The sequence below is a fragment of the Malassezia vespertilionis genome, chromosome 1 (genome assembly GCF_029542925.1).
Source record: "Malassezia vespertilionis chromosome 1, complete sequence".
Classification (NCBI taxonomy): Eukaryota; Fungi; Basidiomycota; class Malasseziomycetes; order Malasseziales; family Malasseziaceae; genus Malassezia; species Malassezia vespertilionis.
The window spans coordinates 1,018,921-1,033,665 of record NC_079247.1 but is presented as its reverse complement, the minus strand read 5'-3'; the positions used below and the strand labels follow the sequence as shown (position 1 = coordinate 1,033,665).

General features: G+C 51.9%; 3 protein-coding genes across 3 annotated transcripts; 1 reads left to right on the top strand and 2 right to left on the bottom strand.

Annotated features, from left to right (window-relative positions):
• Window positions 1-214: 214 nt before the first annotated feature.
• MVES1_000583 (uncharacterized protein) lies at window positions 215-5,856 on the bottom strand (the record flags this gene model as incomplete). Its single annotated transcript, XM_056205441.1, has 2 exons — window positions 215-926; window positions 1,064-5,856. The coding sequence occupies 2 exons, from the start codon at window positions 5,854-5,856 to the stop codon at window positions 215-217; spliced, it is 5,505 nt and encodes a 1,834-aa protein (XP_056061416.1).
• A 330-nt stretch (window positions 5,857-6,186) lies between these two features.
• MVES1_000582 (uncharacterized protein) lies at window positions 6,187-8,973 on the top strand (the record flags this gene model as incomplete). The annotated part of the gene is made up of 1 exon (XM_056205440.1): window positions 6,187-8,973. The coding sequence occupies one exon, from the start codon at window positions 6,187-6,189 to the stop codon at window positions 8,971-8,973; it is 2,787 nt and encodes a 928-aa protein (XP_056061415.1).
• Window positions 8,974-9,872: 899 nt separating this feature from the next.
• Window positions 9,873-14,669, bottom strand: MVES1_000581 (uncharacterized protein; the record flags this gene model as incomplete). Its single annotated transcript, XM_056205439.1, has 1 exon — window positions 9,873-14,669. The coding sequence occupies one exon, from the start codon at window positions 14,667-14,669 to the stop codon at window positions 9,873-9,875; it is 4,797 nt and encodes a 1,598-aa protein (XP_056061414.1).
• Between the last annotated feature and the right edge of the window lie 76 nt (window positions 14,670-14,745).

Sequence of the window (14,745 nt, the reverse complement as noted above, 5' to 3'; positions counted from 1 at the left end):
CCGTCAATGCTTCCGTGAGAAGGCCGATGACATTGGTTTTGCCAAGTACCGCTAAATGCACATGTCGTATGCTTGCGTTATTTAACAGTCTCTCATTACTATGAGGCTGTAACATCTGACAGCAAGTTTATGTCGAAGGCAACATGCCATAGGCATGCATGTATTCACTTATTAAATCCAAAATGAAAAGCATTTCACTTGTGTCTATGTCTGTCTACGCCTTTGCACTCCGTACGGTGACATGCGTACCCGCTGTGGCTGCAACTTTGCTTGCAATAGGCCGCGCCCATCCCTTCCGGATGAGCCATTTGACTATTGTCGGTGTAATGGCTACAGTGGCCGCCGCACGCACCGGGAGCAATATTGTTTTATGAATTCCATAGGCCAGGACGAACTCGGTGGCAAGCTGGCCCATCAGTTCGCCTTTTGGCGACTCCTCGCCAGACACAAGAGGTCGCTCAGTCTTGTTTGCATCGGGCGACCCTGTAACATTTGTCTGCTCAGACTTTGGACTGAGATGTAGCCACTTGCGCACTATGCGCTCCAGTTCGATAGCTCTTTCGCCTCCGTAAATGTGGATCAATGCAAAGGTGACTCCAAAGTCTATGCATCCTAGTGTCATGTATATGCCGACAGACCACCAGCCATATTGCTTTGTAAGGCGTCTCATCTTGGCGCGAAATCCCTCCTTTGGCAGCTCTTCGCCGCTGGGAGGAGGCTCTTCTGCGCTCTTCTCATTGCCAATGTATTCCGCCGACACTTTGGGTACTGCGTCCTTGCTCTCAGTTGCGTACGTGCGCAGCGTCTGCGGGCCGAATGCAGCCAAGGGCCGCAGTGCCACAGTACGTGCGTACGGAGATCGGCACACCGTGCCAAGCGCAGTGGGTAGCTGAAGGTGCGCGGTATGCGAAGTCGCACGCAATGCACTGGCGCGTAGGCCCAAGCGTGTCAACGAGCGCAGCATGTTCGGGGTGCGCTGATGGCAAAGACAGTCTTGACCATGCAAGGACACGCGTTGTGTTTGATGACTAATCGTTCCGCTACGTGGCTACTTGCACCTCACTGCGCATGCGCGTGAGCATTGGCAGCGCTGACAAGATCGTCAAAGTTACCAGATTGTTGGCACAATTCATAGAATGCGCTCGATGCTTCAGCAATTAGCGCAGACGGCGTTCCATATTCAAGCACTTTTCCCTTGCCAAGAACAAGCACCTTGTCGTAATCAATAATTGTCTTTAAGCGGTGTGCCACGGTGATAATTGTAGCGCCCGGCGCGATCTGCTCGCGAATCGTGCGCTGAATCAAAGCATCCGTTTCGGAATCAAGATTTGCTGTACTTTCGTCCAAGATTAACAGCCGGCTCTCCCGCATCTTGAGCAAGCCTCGCGCCAGAGACAAGAGCTGGCGCTGTCCAGCGCTGAAATTCGAGCCGCCCTGCCCGACATTGGCATCAAGCGATTTGACCACGCTGCTTCCATCCGGTGTAAATACATCTTGGAGAACACCAGAAGCCATTTGGCAGCATTGCAAAGCAAACCACATTTCGCCGTCCTCAAACTTGTCAAATGGATCGAGGTTCGCACGAATGGTGCCTTGGAACAACTGTGAGTCTTGTGGGATGATTGTGAGGCGTTTACGGAGCGACTCAAGCGTGATAGTAGAGATATCGATGCCATCAATGAAAATAGACCCCTTCTCCGCCTCGAGAAAACGGAAGAAGGACAAGGAAAGGGTTGATTTGCCGCTTCCCGTGCGGCCCACAATGCCGATTTTCTCGCCAGGCTGAATCGTGAAAGAAACATCGTTTAGTGCAAATGGAAATTCCGGGCCATACCGTACCGACAAATTTTTTACTTGCACTGGGCCCTTGTCGGTAGGCCAATGCGCCGGTGGCACCTCCCCCCCTTGATTTTCCGCGTCAATATCAATGTATTCGCCAATGCGCTCCACAGAGTTCATGTCAATTTCCATGGCAGAATAGAGGCGAACGAGCCACAAGACCACTTCGACCAAGCTAATAGCATACGACAAGGTAAACCCAGCCAGTGCTGCATCTGCCGTGCCGACAAGCAGCAGGAACGAGGCTATAAAGGTGACGCCGGCACCTGTCAGATCTGTGCACATGCTCAGCCAGCGGTTCTCGTACCAGAGCATGATAAACGCTCGGTTCCACTGATCCACCAAACTCAGACACTGGCGCATGACGCGCTCTCCATCGCTGTATGCACGAATGGTGACCATTCCCGACATGGTTTCGCCAACGAGCGTGTAAAGCGGAGAGCGTTGCACACTTTCGACGCGTTTCAAATCGCGCGAGGAAGCTAGGTAGAGTGTGCCAATCGCAGCATACAATGCCAGGATAAAAACAAGAACAAACAAGAAACTCGGCGTGGCCCAGCAGATCACAACGATGATGGCGACGAGCGCAACCAAATTGCTGAAAGTTTGCTGCATTACTGGCGACAGCTCCTGGTCTACCTCTTCCACGTCGCGAGAAAGACGATTCGTTACCCGGCCAATCGGCGTCTTGTCGTAAAACTGCGGCTTGGCAAGCAAAAGGGAGTGAATAAACTTGCTGTACAATTGAGCAGAGGCATTCAGTGAGCCGGTATACTGCACGGCGTTGCACAAAAAGGTGAGCGCAATGTAGGCGCACAGGAAAAGCGCATACCCTTTCATGTAATACATTGTGCGCTCCGTGTCGTCCGAAATGGGCGCGGTATTTAACGCGTTAGACCAACTTGCCATCGTGTGTACAACACTCAAAGCTTCATAGGAGCCCGCCCATTCACGCAGCCAGTCGCTACTGCCAATGTCCGCAGCGCGGATACTAATGTAGAGAGATAATAGGGTACACCAGAACAACACGGCCAAGCTTGTATACTTGGATACAGCCCCCATGTACAGCCAATACAAAGAGAAACTTGATTTCTTGCGCAATATTTTCTCCTCGTTTTGCTGTGAAAATGCTTTGCGCGCGCGCCGCTCCTCCATCTTTTCCTTGCGTTGCACACGAAGATCTTCATCCTCGCTTGCATGCGGCTCGGCAGAAACGCTCGCACTCCGTTTGTCGCGCAGCTCATCGGAAGCTACTGAAAGGTCGATCAACCCTTTGGATACAAGGTCTGTGGGCGCTCCTTCGCCAGTGATACGACCTTCGTCAAAGCAAACAGCGTGTGAAGCAAGAGGAAGCATCAACGACATGGCATGCGTAATAAGCACAATGGTCCGGTTTTTGGCAAGTGGACCAGCAAAGCACTTCTCAGCAAGGTGCCGGGCGGTTTGTGCATCAACCGCAGAGAGCGCATCGTCCACTAAAAGGTACTTGGCGTTCGAATAAAATGCACGGGCCAAAGCAATCCTAGCTTTTTGCCCACCAGAAAGTGCCGTTCCTTTTTCACCCACTTCTGTCTCGTCGTGGTACTCAAGAATCTCCAAGTCAGGACCAAGCGCACATGCATCGAGCACTTGCTGGTAGCGCTCTTCGTCATACTTGGCGCCAAACAAAATGTTTTGGCGCACAGTTGTACCGAGAAGCCAAGGACTTTGGCTGCAGTAAGCCACTGTCTCTGCCAGTCCAGTGCGTGGATCATGGGGAACGAGTGAGCGCGCAATAGCGCAGGGCATGATAGTCTTACCGGAAATGCGGTGCATTTCTCCCAAGAGTGCAAGGAGCAGCGAAGTTTTTCCGCTTCCGACAGGGCCGCTCACAATGCTGAGCTTCTCGGTCGGGAATGTGCAGTTGAGGTCGTGCAAGAAAAACTGGTCTGGCTCGTCTTTGTCTTTGGCAGAGAAGGAAAACACCGCTTTACGGAAGCCAATCCATTTTCTCGGAGCTGGGACAGATGCCGCCTCTTCTGGCTCGTCATCCAGCAGCTGCTCATACTTTTCCGTGTCTGGCTGCGCCAAGTACTTGGAAATGCGGCGTATAGAGACAATGCACCCAAGAAACCAATGGATCATGAATGGAATCTCGGTGAGCGGGCTCTTGAGCACATTAAACAAAGCCAGGGCGGTGAATGCAGTGGACGCATCAAGTTCGCGGTGAAAGATTAGCGTATGCGCACCAAACGTCGCGATGGCCACCAACATGGGCGTCGCAACAAACAGTACCTGCTCGATCACAGTAAGCAAGAAGTGAACGCGCAAAAGACGCAGTTCCCGAGCTCTTGTATCGGTCATGCGGCGCTCGAATGGTTTTTCCCACGCAAAAAACTTGACCGTCTTGATGCAAGCAAGCACCTCGCCCGCCAAATTCAAACGTGCGTCCGTTGCACGAAGCAAACGCGTTTGCACAGCGACAAGAAGTCGCGCAATATATGCCTGAATTGGCAAAGCAATAACGAGCAATACAAGACCGACCGCGGCGGACTTGCCAAGCAAGTTGACGAGGTATACAGACCCAAGGGTTACCATGATGGGCTCCTGCGGAAATAGGAAATGCGAATACGCTGCAAATTCAGCAACCTTGCTCACGTCTACCGAGACAAGATTCGTGACCTGACCGTCAGACGCAGATGCATTATCGTCGTGTCCTTCGAGCAGTTCTGCTTGGTTGCGCCTTTCTTCTGGTGAAATAGGGACATTGGTCGATCTGCGCATCGTTTTGCTTAAGATTTCAAAGGTAAGCACAGCGCGGAGTTGCAGGCAGATATGCCTTCCAGTCATAAGACTCTGCGATTGGAAGACAGAGTAGAAGAATTGGCTGATAAAGCCAAAGAGCGCAAACATAATACCCATGTGTAGCGGTAGTGAACCTCCTTTAGCACGCTCGGAGAAGAAACTGAGCAGCCGCTGCAAAAAGTAGACGGGAGCGACATTGATAATCGCGTCGAACATGGCACACACCATTTGGTACGTAATGTACGGAGAGAAGTTGACGACAAGACGGCGCCAGATTGGCTTGGTAGGCAGCACTGGCGTCTTGCCTGGATTCGTGTCCTGCGCACGGAACATGGCAATGACTGGTGCTGCGCGATCGCCGAGCAAAAGCTCTGGAATAGCAGAAAACGTGATGGGCTCTTTGTAATGTTTCAGGATGAATGGTTGGACAAAAGTCCAAGTGCATCGGCTCAAAATCGATGCGTGTTGTTCGATCGGCGGTGGCGACGGAGCAGTGTCCCGCGAAAGGTTCGGCAAAGGTTCGCCGAGGTCCATGCCTTCGCGAGCATGTCGCGGCGTGGGCACTGTTGTGCGGAATTCACCGTACCGCTTACGCTTCCGAAAGCCATGCCGCAGTATGTTGAGGCCTTGTGGGGGATCCAATGACAAAGGTGTGAAAACGGAGAGATAAAACATAAAGGACGCCAGACACGTTTGGCCTGCAGTCAGCACAGCGACGGCGTAACTGTCAAACGACAAGATTACCGTGCGCAGGTTAGATAAGCTCACTAAAAAGTACACGGTGCTGATCATGGTCATGCTAATCGAGATTCTTGTCCCAGTTCTGTAAGAATAGACGGCAAGCGTGGTGGCATAGACCCAGAGCAAGCACCAATGCTGCTCCCACTCTGCCTGGGGCAGGAGCAGCGATCCGAGTGCATGTGAGAGACATAAAATAGCAGAAAAGAGTAAATCAAATGCACGTTTCCTCTCGCGCATACCATTCAAACTGTTCATCGTCTCCTTACTTGTAAGGTCTTCTTTTATGCTCAGCGCGGTGTCGATCAGGACAGCGTTTTCCGTCTCAAAGACGCGCTGCGCAGCGCTAGGTTTGCGGTCCGGATCCAATGGTGATTGATCGCTGTATTCTTGAATAGCGTCAAGAAGGACTTCGACGTCATGACGCATGTGCAGCTGAAGCCGCTTGATCACAAGGACAAGAATCGAAATTCCCACGACAAAATGGGGCAGCATCGTGTTTAAGATCTCTGTGCGGAAGCATGTGCTCCAATCATTGCCATCAAATGGACTTCGCCAACATGCTGGTACTTCAAGTAGCGATGCAATCGCCCCAGCGGCATGTACCATTCCAGAGAGCGGACCACGGTGGTTAGTCGAAATCTCCACTCAAGGGCTTGAGCGCATATTAGTCAGCGCAGCAGCACGGCCCTTCTTTGGACCATGCGCGGAGCGCGCCGCTGGACGAGATGCATGGCGCGTGTATCTTGGGCTGGCGCGTACCTACGAGAAGTGGGAGCTGCAACACGTTGTATGCATATGACACCTTCACTGCGCGCTAAGCAAATGGTACAGCGCCTAGATGACCTTCCTGAGCGCGTTGCTGCGCCGATTCCACAGCCGGCTGCGCCAGAGCCAGAGCCAGAGCCGGAATGGCCACCACTCGCACTGTGCGTATTAGAGAATATGCGTGCATTTCCCAATTGTATGCTACTCACGCGTGTGGGCGGATTTTACGAGTGCTACTTTGACCAGGCCCCGCAGCTTGCGTCGCACATTGGAATCAAACTCGCGACGCGGCGCTGGGCTGGACAGACGGTACCGATGGCCGGGTTTCCGATTCACCAGCTGGAAAAGTATTTGAAGGTGCTTGTGCAGGATAAAGGCTTGCTGGTTGCGATTTGCGAAGAGTTCAAGGAGACCAATGCCGCAAACGCTGCTTTTCAGAGGCGTGTTACGCGCGTTGTTTCAGCAGGCACACTGATTGACGAGCGCTTTTTGGACCCTTTTAGCAACAATTTTATTCTTGCAGTGTCCGAGACATGTTCGGGGTACGGCCTCGCGTGGCTCGACGTGAGCACCGCCGACTTTCAAACCAGCGAATGCGCGGACCAGAATACGTTGCGCGACGAGATTGTTAGAGTAAACCCGCGCGAGGTTGTGCTCATGCAAGATGCATTTTCAGAACATACTTCTGATGTTGTGCTACCGATTTGGGAAGCGCTGGATATTGTGCGTTCTTCTGTATCGTATATCGACCCATCATCGCACAGCCGCTCCGACACGCTGCTGCACAGTGCAGCGGGCCGCGACGCCTCTTCTGCTGAGCGTGCCGCAATTGCGATACTGACAAGGTATCTAGAAACACGGCTCATGGAACACATGAACGGTCTTCACGTGGATGCCGCCGGCGATGTACCGCGGCGTCAGGCGAGAGAAGCGATGCATTTGAATGCACATACGCTAGGCGCCTTGGAAATCCGCGAGACTTCGCGCGATGGAAGCGTGCGTGGGAGTTTGGCGAGTATTCTGCGCCGCACCATGACACAGGGCGGTTCACGGCTTTTTGCACAGTGGCTTTCGCTGCCTAGCACCTCGATCCCGCTCATTCAGGCGCGGCATAAGCTGGTGGATCTTTTCCTTGCGCACGATTTTATGCGCAACGATGTGCGCCATATGCTGCGCACTGGCATTGGCGACATTTTACGTACGCTACAGCGCCTGAGTTTACGGCGAAATGACGAGCAAGACTTGCTGGAAATTCGTGACTTTGTACATACAACCGATGCGATCCTTGTGCGTTTGCGCAAAGATACCCACATCTCAAACAGGCCGGGCTGGGATGTGCTGCAAGAGATGCTACTCAAGTTTCGCTCGCTTTCGGATCTCGGTACTCGACTCGGAGAAGCAATCGACGAGCGCGTGATTGAAAAACGGATGGAGCGACAGGAAGCGCTGCTCCAAAGGACTGATGCTGCGCTTGGCGGCAGTGACTCGGCAAAAGGTGCAGAGCCAAGCACATTGGAGAAGAAACGCGCGCGGAAAAATTTGGAGCCGACACCGCTCACACTGCCAGCGCCCATGTGGGGCGACGATTTTGAACATTTGATTCGTCCCGACGCTTCGCCTGTACTCCGTGCACTGACGGATGAATACAATGCGTTGCGCCGGCAGGCGCGCCGCCTGGAAAACAGTTTGCGCAATACGTACCAGGAGCCTGTAACCCTCAAGTTTCTCCTTGGACAAGGGCATGTAGTCCACTTTCCCTCGGCGCGTGGGGCGTCGGACGACGTCGAAGATCTCTCTTTGGCATACAAGACAAAGACCACACGGACCTATTACCATGCCAAGTGGACGAAAATTGGGATGAAGTTACAAAAGCTTGCGTCACGGCTTTCAGAGCGCGAGGCACAGAGCTTAGAAGCACTTCGACAAGAGGTGCTGCAAGAGTCAGCATCGCTGCGTAGGAATGCGCGGCTCATTGACCAACTCGACGTTCTGCTTTCTTTTGCACAGGCAGCAGAAGAGCTGAGCTTGGTGCAGCCAATGATAGACGATTCAACCTCGTTGGATATTTGCGGTGCACGCCATTTAAGCGTGGAAATGGGACTGCTGGAACGACAGCGACTATTTACAAAAAATGACTTGTTCATTGGCGAGCGCACGCCATTGCACTTGATCACTGGACCCAACATGGGCGGAAAAAGTACATTTTTGCGCCAGAATGCCATTATTGTTGTGCTTGCGCAAGCTGGGAGTTTTATTCCGGCGGAATCGGCGCGCATGGGTATTGTGGATCAGATCTTTAGCCGCGTCGGCGCTAAAGACGATTTGTTCCACGCGCGGAGCACATTTATGGTGGAAATGTCCGAGACGGCCGAGATTCTGTGCCGTGCAACATCTCGCAGCTTGGTGATTGCGGACGAAATTGGGCGCGGCACGAATACTGCTGTTGGCTTGTCGATTGCGTTTGCGACTATGCATACGCTGGCCACCAAGCTCGGCTGTCGCACCTTGTTTGCTACTCATTATTACGAACTTGCTGATCTCTTGGAACATGTGCGCAGCATTCCTCGGGAAGATGCGCAGCAAGCACACGCATTTTGTGACCGCATAGGCTTTTTCTGTACGACGCTCGAGCAGCATCCCATGGGGCTGCGCTACTCACACCGAGTGCGTCCAGGCGTGAACCGCGAGTCCCACGGCTTAGAAGTCGCACGTATTGCGGATATGCCTCAAGACACGATGGATCTTGCAGCGCGTACACATGCGTGGCTCCAATCCAACAGCTTGGCGCGATTGCAAACGCATGGGCTGGTTAAAGATCTACTGGATAGGGGTAATCAACCGTAAAGGATCGATGCTTGGGTAGCGCCAAACAAATTGTCCCAGCTTTGAGGCTCATCGAATTGGTCTGGCATGCGGCAAAGCTGCGCCGCTTGTGCGGCCAGCGCATGGGCATCCCCGCGATTGTCCCCTTCGGCGCAAAAAATGAGCAGTGCGGCGGTATGTGGAGGCGCCGATGCCAGGTAGGCGCTTGTCAACCCCGCTCCAAGGATTGTAGGCAAGGTTGCCTCGGCATTCTCAAACTTGCGGTGTCGTGACGCAATCTGCCGTACTAGGGGCGTGTCTTGCGAAACGGCAGGTTGTAGGTACACATAGGTAAGGCTAAAATGAGTACACTGGTGCATACGTACTCGAGCTCGGTATCATTCCGGAATGCGGCGTCGAGGCTGGCGTGAGCGCAAAATATTGCGTACCTTGCCAAAACCAATACATCTGCAAACTGCGCCGTTTCAATCCATTCCATGAGGCGTGTTACGAAATCTGCTTTGCGTTTCTTTGTGAGTGGCTGTTTGTGCATACCTTAAGGACAGGACTTCGCTGCTGCACGACTGTAACGGCATGTTTCTTCGATTGGTAGACTCTCATTAGTAGTGCGCATAAACGTACCATCCAGTGCGGTAAATACATCTCCTTTATCCCGACCTTCGCCGGGAGAGACAAACGGGATGCAATCTGCCGCGTCCAAATATGCGATGCGCTCAAACTCAAGGGAAGGCGTGTGGATGAGCAGGTCCACAGATAACTGCGGTACTGAACCAATGCTCACAACTGGCAGGATCAAGGTCTGTCCTGAAAAAGAAGAGTTGCTCTCCACGGGAATGCAAAATGGACGCGTCATGGCAGATGTCGAAAAGTCTCCACATGAAAATGGGCAGAATAGACTACTGCAACAATCGGTTTTAGTGCTACGACGCTTGCTTGGGTACAGCCTGTGCGGTGCCGCTATACAACATATCAAAGTCGCCGCTTTGTTGACACAATGAATAGAACATGGTGGTAGAGTCACGCAAAAGCTTTGCAGGCGAATCGTACTCGGCAATACGGCCGCGGTCCAGAACAAGGACCTTGTCGTAGTCAATAATGGTTTTCAGTCTGTGCGCGATGGTAAGTATAGTCGAGCCCGGCGCCATTTCTCCGCGGAGAATCTTTTGAATACGTGCATCAGACTCGGCGTCAAGATTTGCTGTGCTCTCGTCAAGAATCAGGATGCGGCTATCACGCAATTTTAGCATGCCGCGCGCCAACGACAAGAGCTGGCGCTGGCCGACGCTAAAGTTAGCGCCGCTTTGTTCCACGGGATCCTCCAACGACTTGACAGGACTATCCGCATCGGGCACATACGAAGGCTCATAGGTACCGCGCGCCATTTGGCAGCACCGCAGCGCAAACCATAGGCTGTGGTCGTCGGCCAAGCCAAACGGATCGAGATTCATACGAATCGTACCATGGAAGAGTTGCGCATCTTGCGGGATTATTGTAAGGCGTTTGCGTAGTGATTCCAACGCAATGGTACTGATGTCAATGCCGTCAATCACAATCGAGCCATTTTGCGCCTCGAGGAAACGGAAAAAGGAAAGGGAAAGGGTTGATTTACCGCTGCCCGTACGGCCCACAATTCCAATCTTCTCACCAGACCGGATGGTAAAGGACACATTGTGCAATACCATGGGCGTGTCAGGACCATACCGAACAGACAGATTTTCAACGCAAATCGAGCCTGTGGATGTAGGCCAGTACGCAGGCGGTTCCTTACCACCCTTACGCTCGCTAGGAATATCAATGTATTCCCTGATACGCTCCACCGAATTCATACTTACAGACAGGAAGGAGTACGATCGAATGACCCAAAGCATTACTTCTAGCAAATTGATGGCGTAGGACAACGTGAAGCCAGCAAGTGGCGCATCGGCTGTGCCAACAAGCAAAAAGATCGATGCGGTCAAGGTAATGGACGCACCGATCAAGTCCGTGTACATACAAAGCCAGCGGTTGACGTACCAAAGCATGATATACGCGCTGTTCCACTTGTCGAGACAGCCGAGACATTGAAGCTTGACGCGCTCAGCATCGCCAAATGCACGAATCGTAATCGTACCAGCCATGCTCTCGCCCAGCAGTGTGTATAAAGGGGAGCGCTGCACACTTTCCAGACGCTTTAAGTCGCGCGCAGATCCAAGATAGAGCTTTGCAATGGAACAGTATAAAAGGAAGACGAGCGCAATAACAATGAGCGATTGCGGCGTTGCCCAGCAAATCACGATAATCGTAGCAAGAAGTGTGAGCACATAGGTACATGTCATTTGAATGAATGGTGCCAACGCCTGGTCAACTTCGTCCACATCGTGGGAAAGTCGGTTTGTGATACGCCCGATGGGCGTACGCTCATAAAATTGGAGCCGTGCGCCAAGCAGGGAATTTATGAGCGTTGTATACAAAGAAGCAGAGGCACGCAAGGAAGTGCGGAACTGGACCAGATCGCAAAAAAAGCTCAGTGCAATAAAAGCACAGATAAAAAGTGCGTACCCTTTCAGGAAATGCAGCGTTCGTACGGTATCTTCGGAACAATTTACTTGGTTTTGAACGGCAGCTGGGGCATACATCCGCGCATGGAGTGTTGCAAAAACACTGGTATCGTTTGTTTCATACGAGCCTGCCCAGCCACGCAGCCATGCTCCGCTCCCAACATCCACACCGCGGATAGTAGCATAAGCGCAGAAAAGCAAAGCCCATATAGCGATCGCATAAGTACGATTGTTGGAGACGGCGCTCATGTAAACCAAATACAGAGCTGTGTTGGACTCACGGCGTGAAATGTTCTCTTCGTTTGTATCCGCAAGAGCTTTGCGGGCGCGCGCTTGCTTTGCACCTTGTTCACACGCCTCATACATGGATTCCGCCTTGTCTTCTGACTGCTTTGCATGGGCGGCACTTGCGGGGTCGGTATTTTCGAGACCGAGTTTCTGCGCTACAACTGAGTCCACAATCTGCTCATTGATCAGCAAAGCCGTGGGTCTGTCTTGGCACGCAACACGTCCTTTTTCCATGACAACGACGTAAGAAGCAAATGGAAGCATCAACGACATGGCATGCGTAATAAGCACAATGGTCCGGTTTTTGGCAAGTGGACCAGCAAAGCACTTCTCAGCAAGGTGCCGGGCGGTTTGTGCATCAACCGCAGAGAGCGCATCGTCCACTAAAAGGTACTTGGCGTTCGAATAAAATGCACGGGCCAAAGCAATCCTAGCTTTTTGCCCACCAGAAAGTGCCGTTCCTTTTTCACCCACTTCTGTCTCGTCGTGGTACTCAAGAATCTCCAAGTCAGGACCAAGCGCACATGCATCGAGCACTTGCTGGTAGCGCTCTTCGTCATACTTGGCGCCAAACAAAATGTTTTGGCGCACAGTTGTACCGAGAAGCCAAGGACTTTGGCTGCAGTAAGCCACTGTCTCTGCCAGTCCAGTGCGTGGATCATGGGGAACGAGTGAGCGCGCAATAGCGCAGGGCATGATAGTCTTACCGGAAATGCGGTGCATTTCTCCCAAGAGTGCAAGGAGCAGCGAAGTTTTTCCGCTTCCGACAGGGCCGCTCACAATGCTGAGCTTCTCGGTCGGGAACTTGCAGTTAAGATCGCGCAATTGGAACTGACTCGCCGCCGTTTGAGCATAGGAAAACGTGGCGTCCTGAAACCCGATCTGAATGATTTTCGGCTGCGATTCTGTTTCATCCGTCACAAATTGCATATACTTTGTCGTATCGGGCTCGTCGAGGAACTTGACAATACGGCGCATAGAGACAACCGAGTTGATGAACCAGAGAAGTTTTGCAGGCATGTCGCTTAATGGATTCCTCAGAAGATTGAACAATGCGAGCGCTGTAAAGACTTTGGAAGCAATGAGTGGCTCGTGGAAGACAAGCGTATGAGTGCCAAATGTAGTAAGAATGACGAGCATGGGCGTAGCCACGAACGTAAGGCGGTTGATTGCATAAAGAAGAAAGGTTTGCCGTAGCTGCTGCAACTCGCTAGACCGGATGTTTGCCATGCGCTCCTTGAAAGGCTTCTCCCACGCGTAAAACTTCAACGTTTTCATGCATGCAAGCAACTCGCAAGATAAATCGAGTCGCGCGTCTTTTGTGCGCAACAAGCGCGCCATAACTCTTCCCGTTATTCTAGCAATGAATGTTTGAAATGGAATTGCGACGATTAAAAGCACAACGCCCACAATGGCCGATTTTCCAAGCAAATGGATCAAGTAGGCAATCGAAAGTGCAATCTTGAGCGGGTGCACAGGGAATAAATAGTGCATTTGCGACGAAAATTCGGCAATCTTGTTCACGTCCACGGAAACGAGGTTTGTTACTTGGCCATCGGTTGCAATGGGCGAATTTTTGTCTATGCTTGCAAGCGAAAGTCCACGACGCAGCGCTTTGCTGAGAATCTCAAAGGTTAAAATCGCACGGATGCGTATGTCAATGTGCCTTCCGGCCATGAGACTTTGCGACTGAAAGAAGGAAAAAGTGACTTGGCTCAGAAACCCCAAGAGTGCATATAGAATTCCCATATGCAACGCAGGTGCTTCTCCATTGGACCGTTTCGTAAAAAAGTCGAGGATGGTTTGGAGAAATAGAATAGGGGCCAAGCTCAACAATGTTTCCAAGACGCCACACGCCATTTGATACGTCATGGCAGGAACAAAGTTGACGAGCAAGCGCCACCATAAAGCAGATGCGACTCCATTTTTTTTGGCTTGTGCGCCTTTTTTGTTGGTTTTCAGACGGTACATGGTTATGGCAGGAGCAGCACACGAGCCCAGCTCGATATTCGGTACGCCTGAGATGGTGAGCGGCTCTTTGTAGTGTTTCTTCAGGAACGGTTTGATAAAATGTCGCGTGCAACGAGATGCAAACGAGGATTGCAAGTAGGCGCAAGGCGGCGAATTCTGTGCACCAGACGTTGCTTGTGCAACATTGTTGCGATAATTAGGATTTCCCCGGGTATGCATCGCTTCTAGCAGCTTGCGTAGCTTGCGGGGCGGCCGTTGCGTCATGGGCGAAAAAATGCTAAAGCCGACCATGCACAGCGCCAGTATGAGTTGCACAATTGTGAGTAAGAGGACTTGCTGACTCGCCGAGGTAAGCATAGCAGTACGGAGGTTTGAAACTGTGACAACCATGTACGTTATCGAGACCAAATGCTTGCTAATGTGCGCTCGCACGCCAGTTTTATACGAGTATACAGAAACAGCCAATCCGTACGCCCAGAATACAAGCCAACCTCTCTCCCATTTTGCGGAACTCGCGAGAAAACTACCCAAAACGTGTGTAAGTAAAAGTATGACGGCACAGGTGATTTCCAGTCGCTGTTTCTTGGTAGATTGATTGCCATAAAGCGCGTTCTTTTCGTGCGCTTCACGTTCGTGAATGGCTATTGTGGCATCGATCAGCATTGCGTTTTCGGCGCGGAGTACACGCTCAGTTACATCGTCTTCTTCACTCTTGTTGAACCATGGATCCAAAGCTTCTATTTCCAAGTCTGTCTGCGCATCGAATAGTTTCCTGCGCAACAATGCTTTCACCCCAAGAACCAAGAGTGAGAGTCCGACGAGAAGAAAAGGAAGCATTGTATTCAAATACACATCACGGAAATGTGTTGTCCAGTCTTGGCCTTGAAATGCATGTTTCCATAGAGCACCTGGCTCTGACATGGTGCAAGCCAAGGGGCCGATTGCGGCTGCGGAAGGACTTTCCGAAAAAATGGGCGTGCACCACTACGCAGCAAAA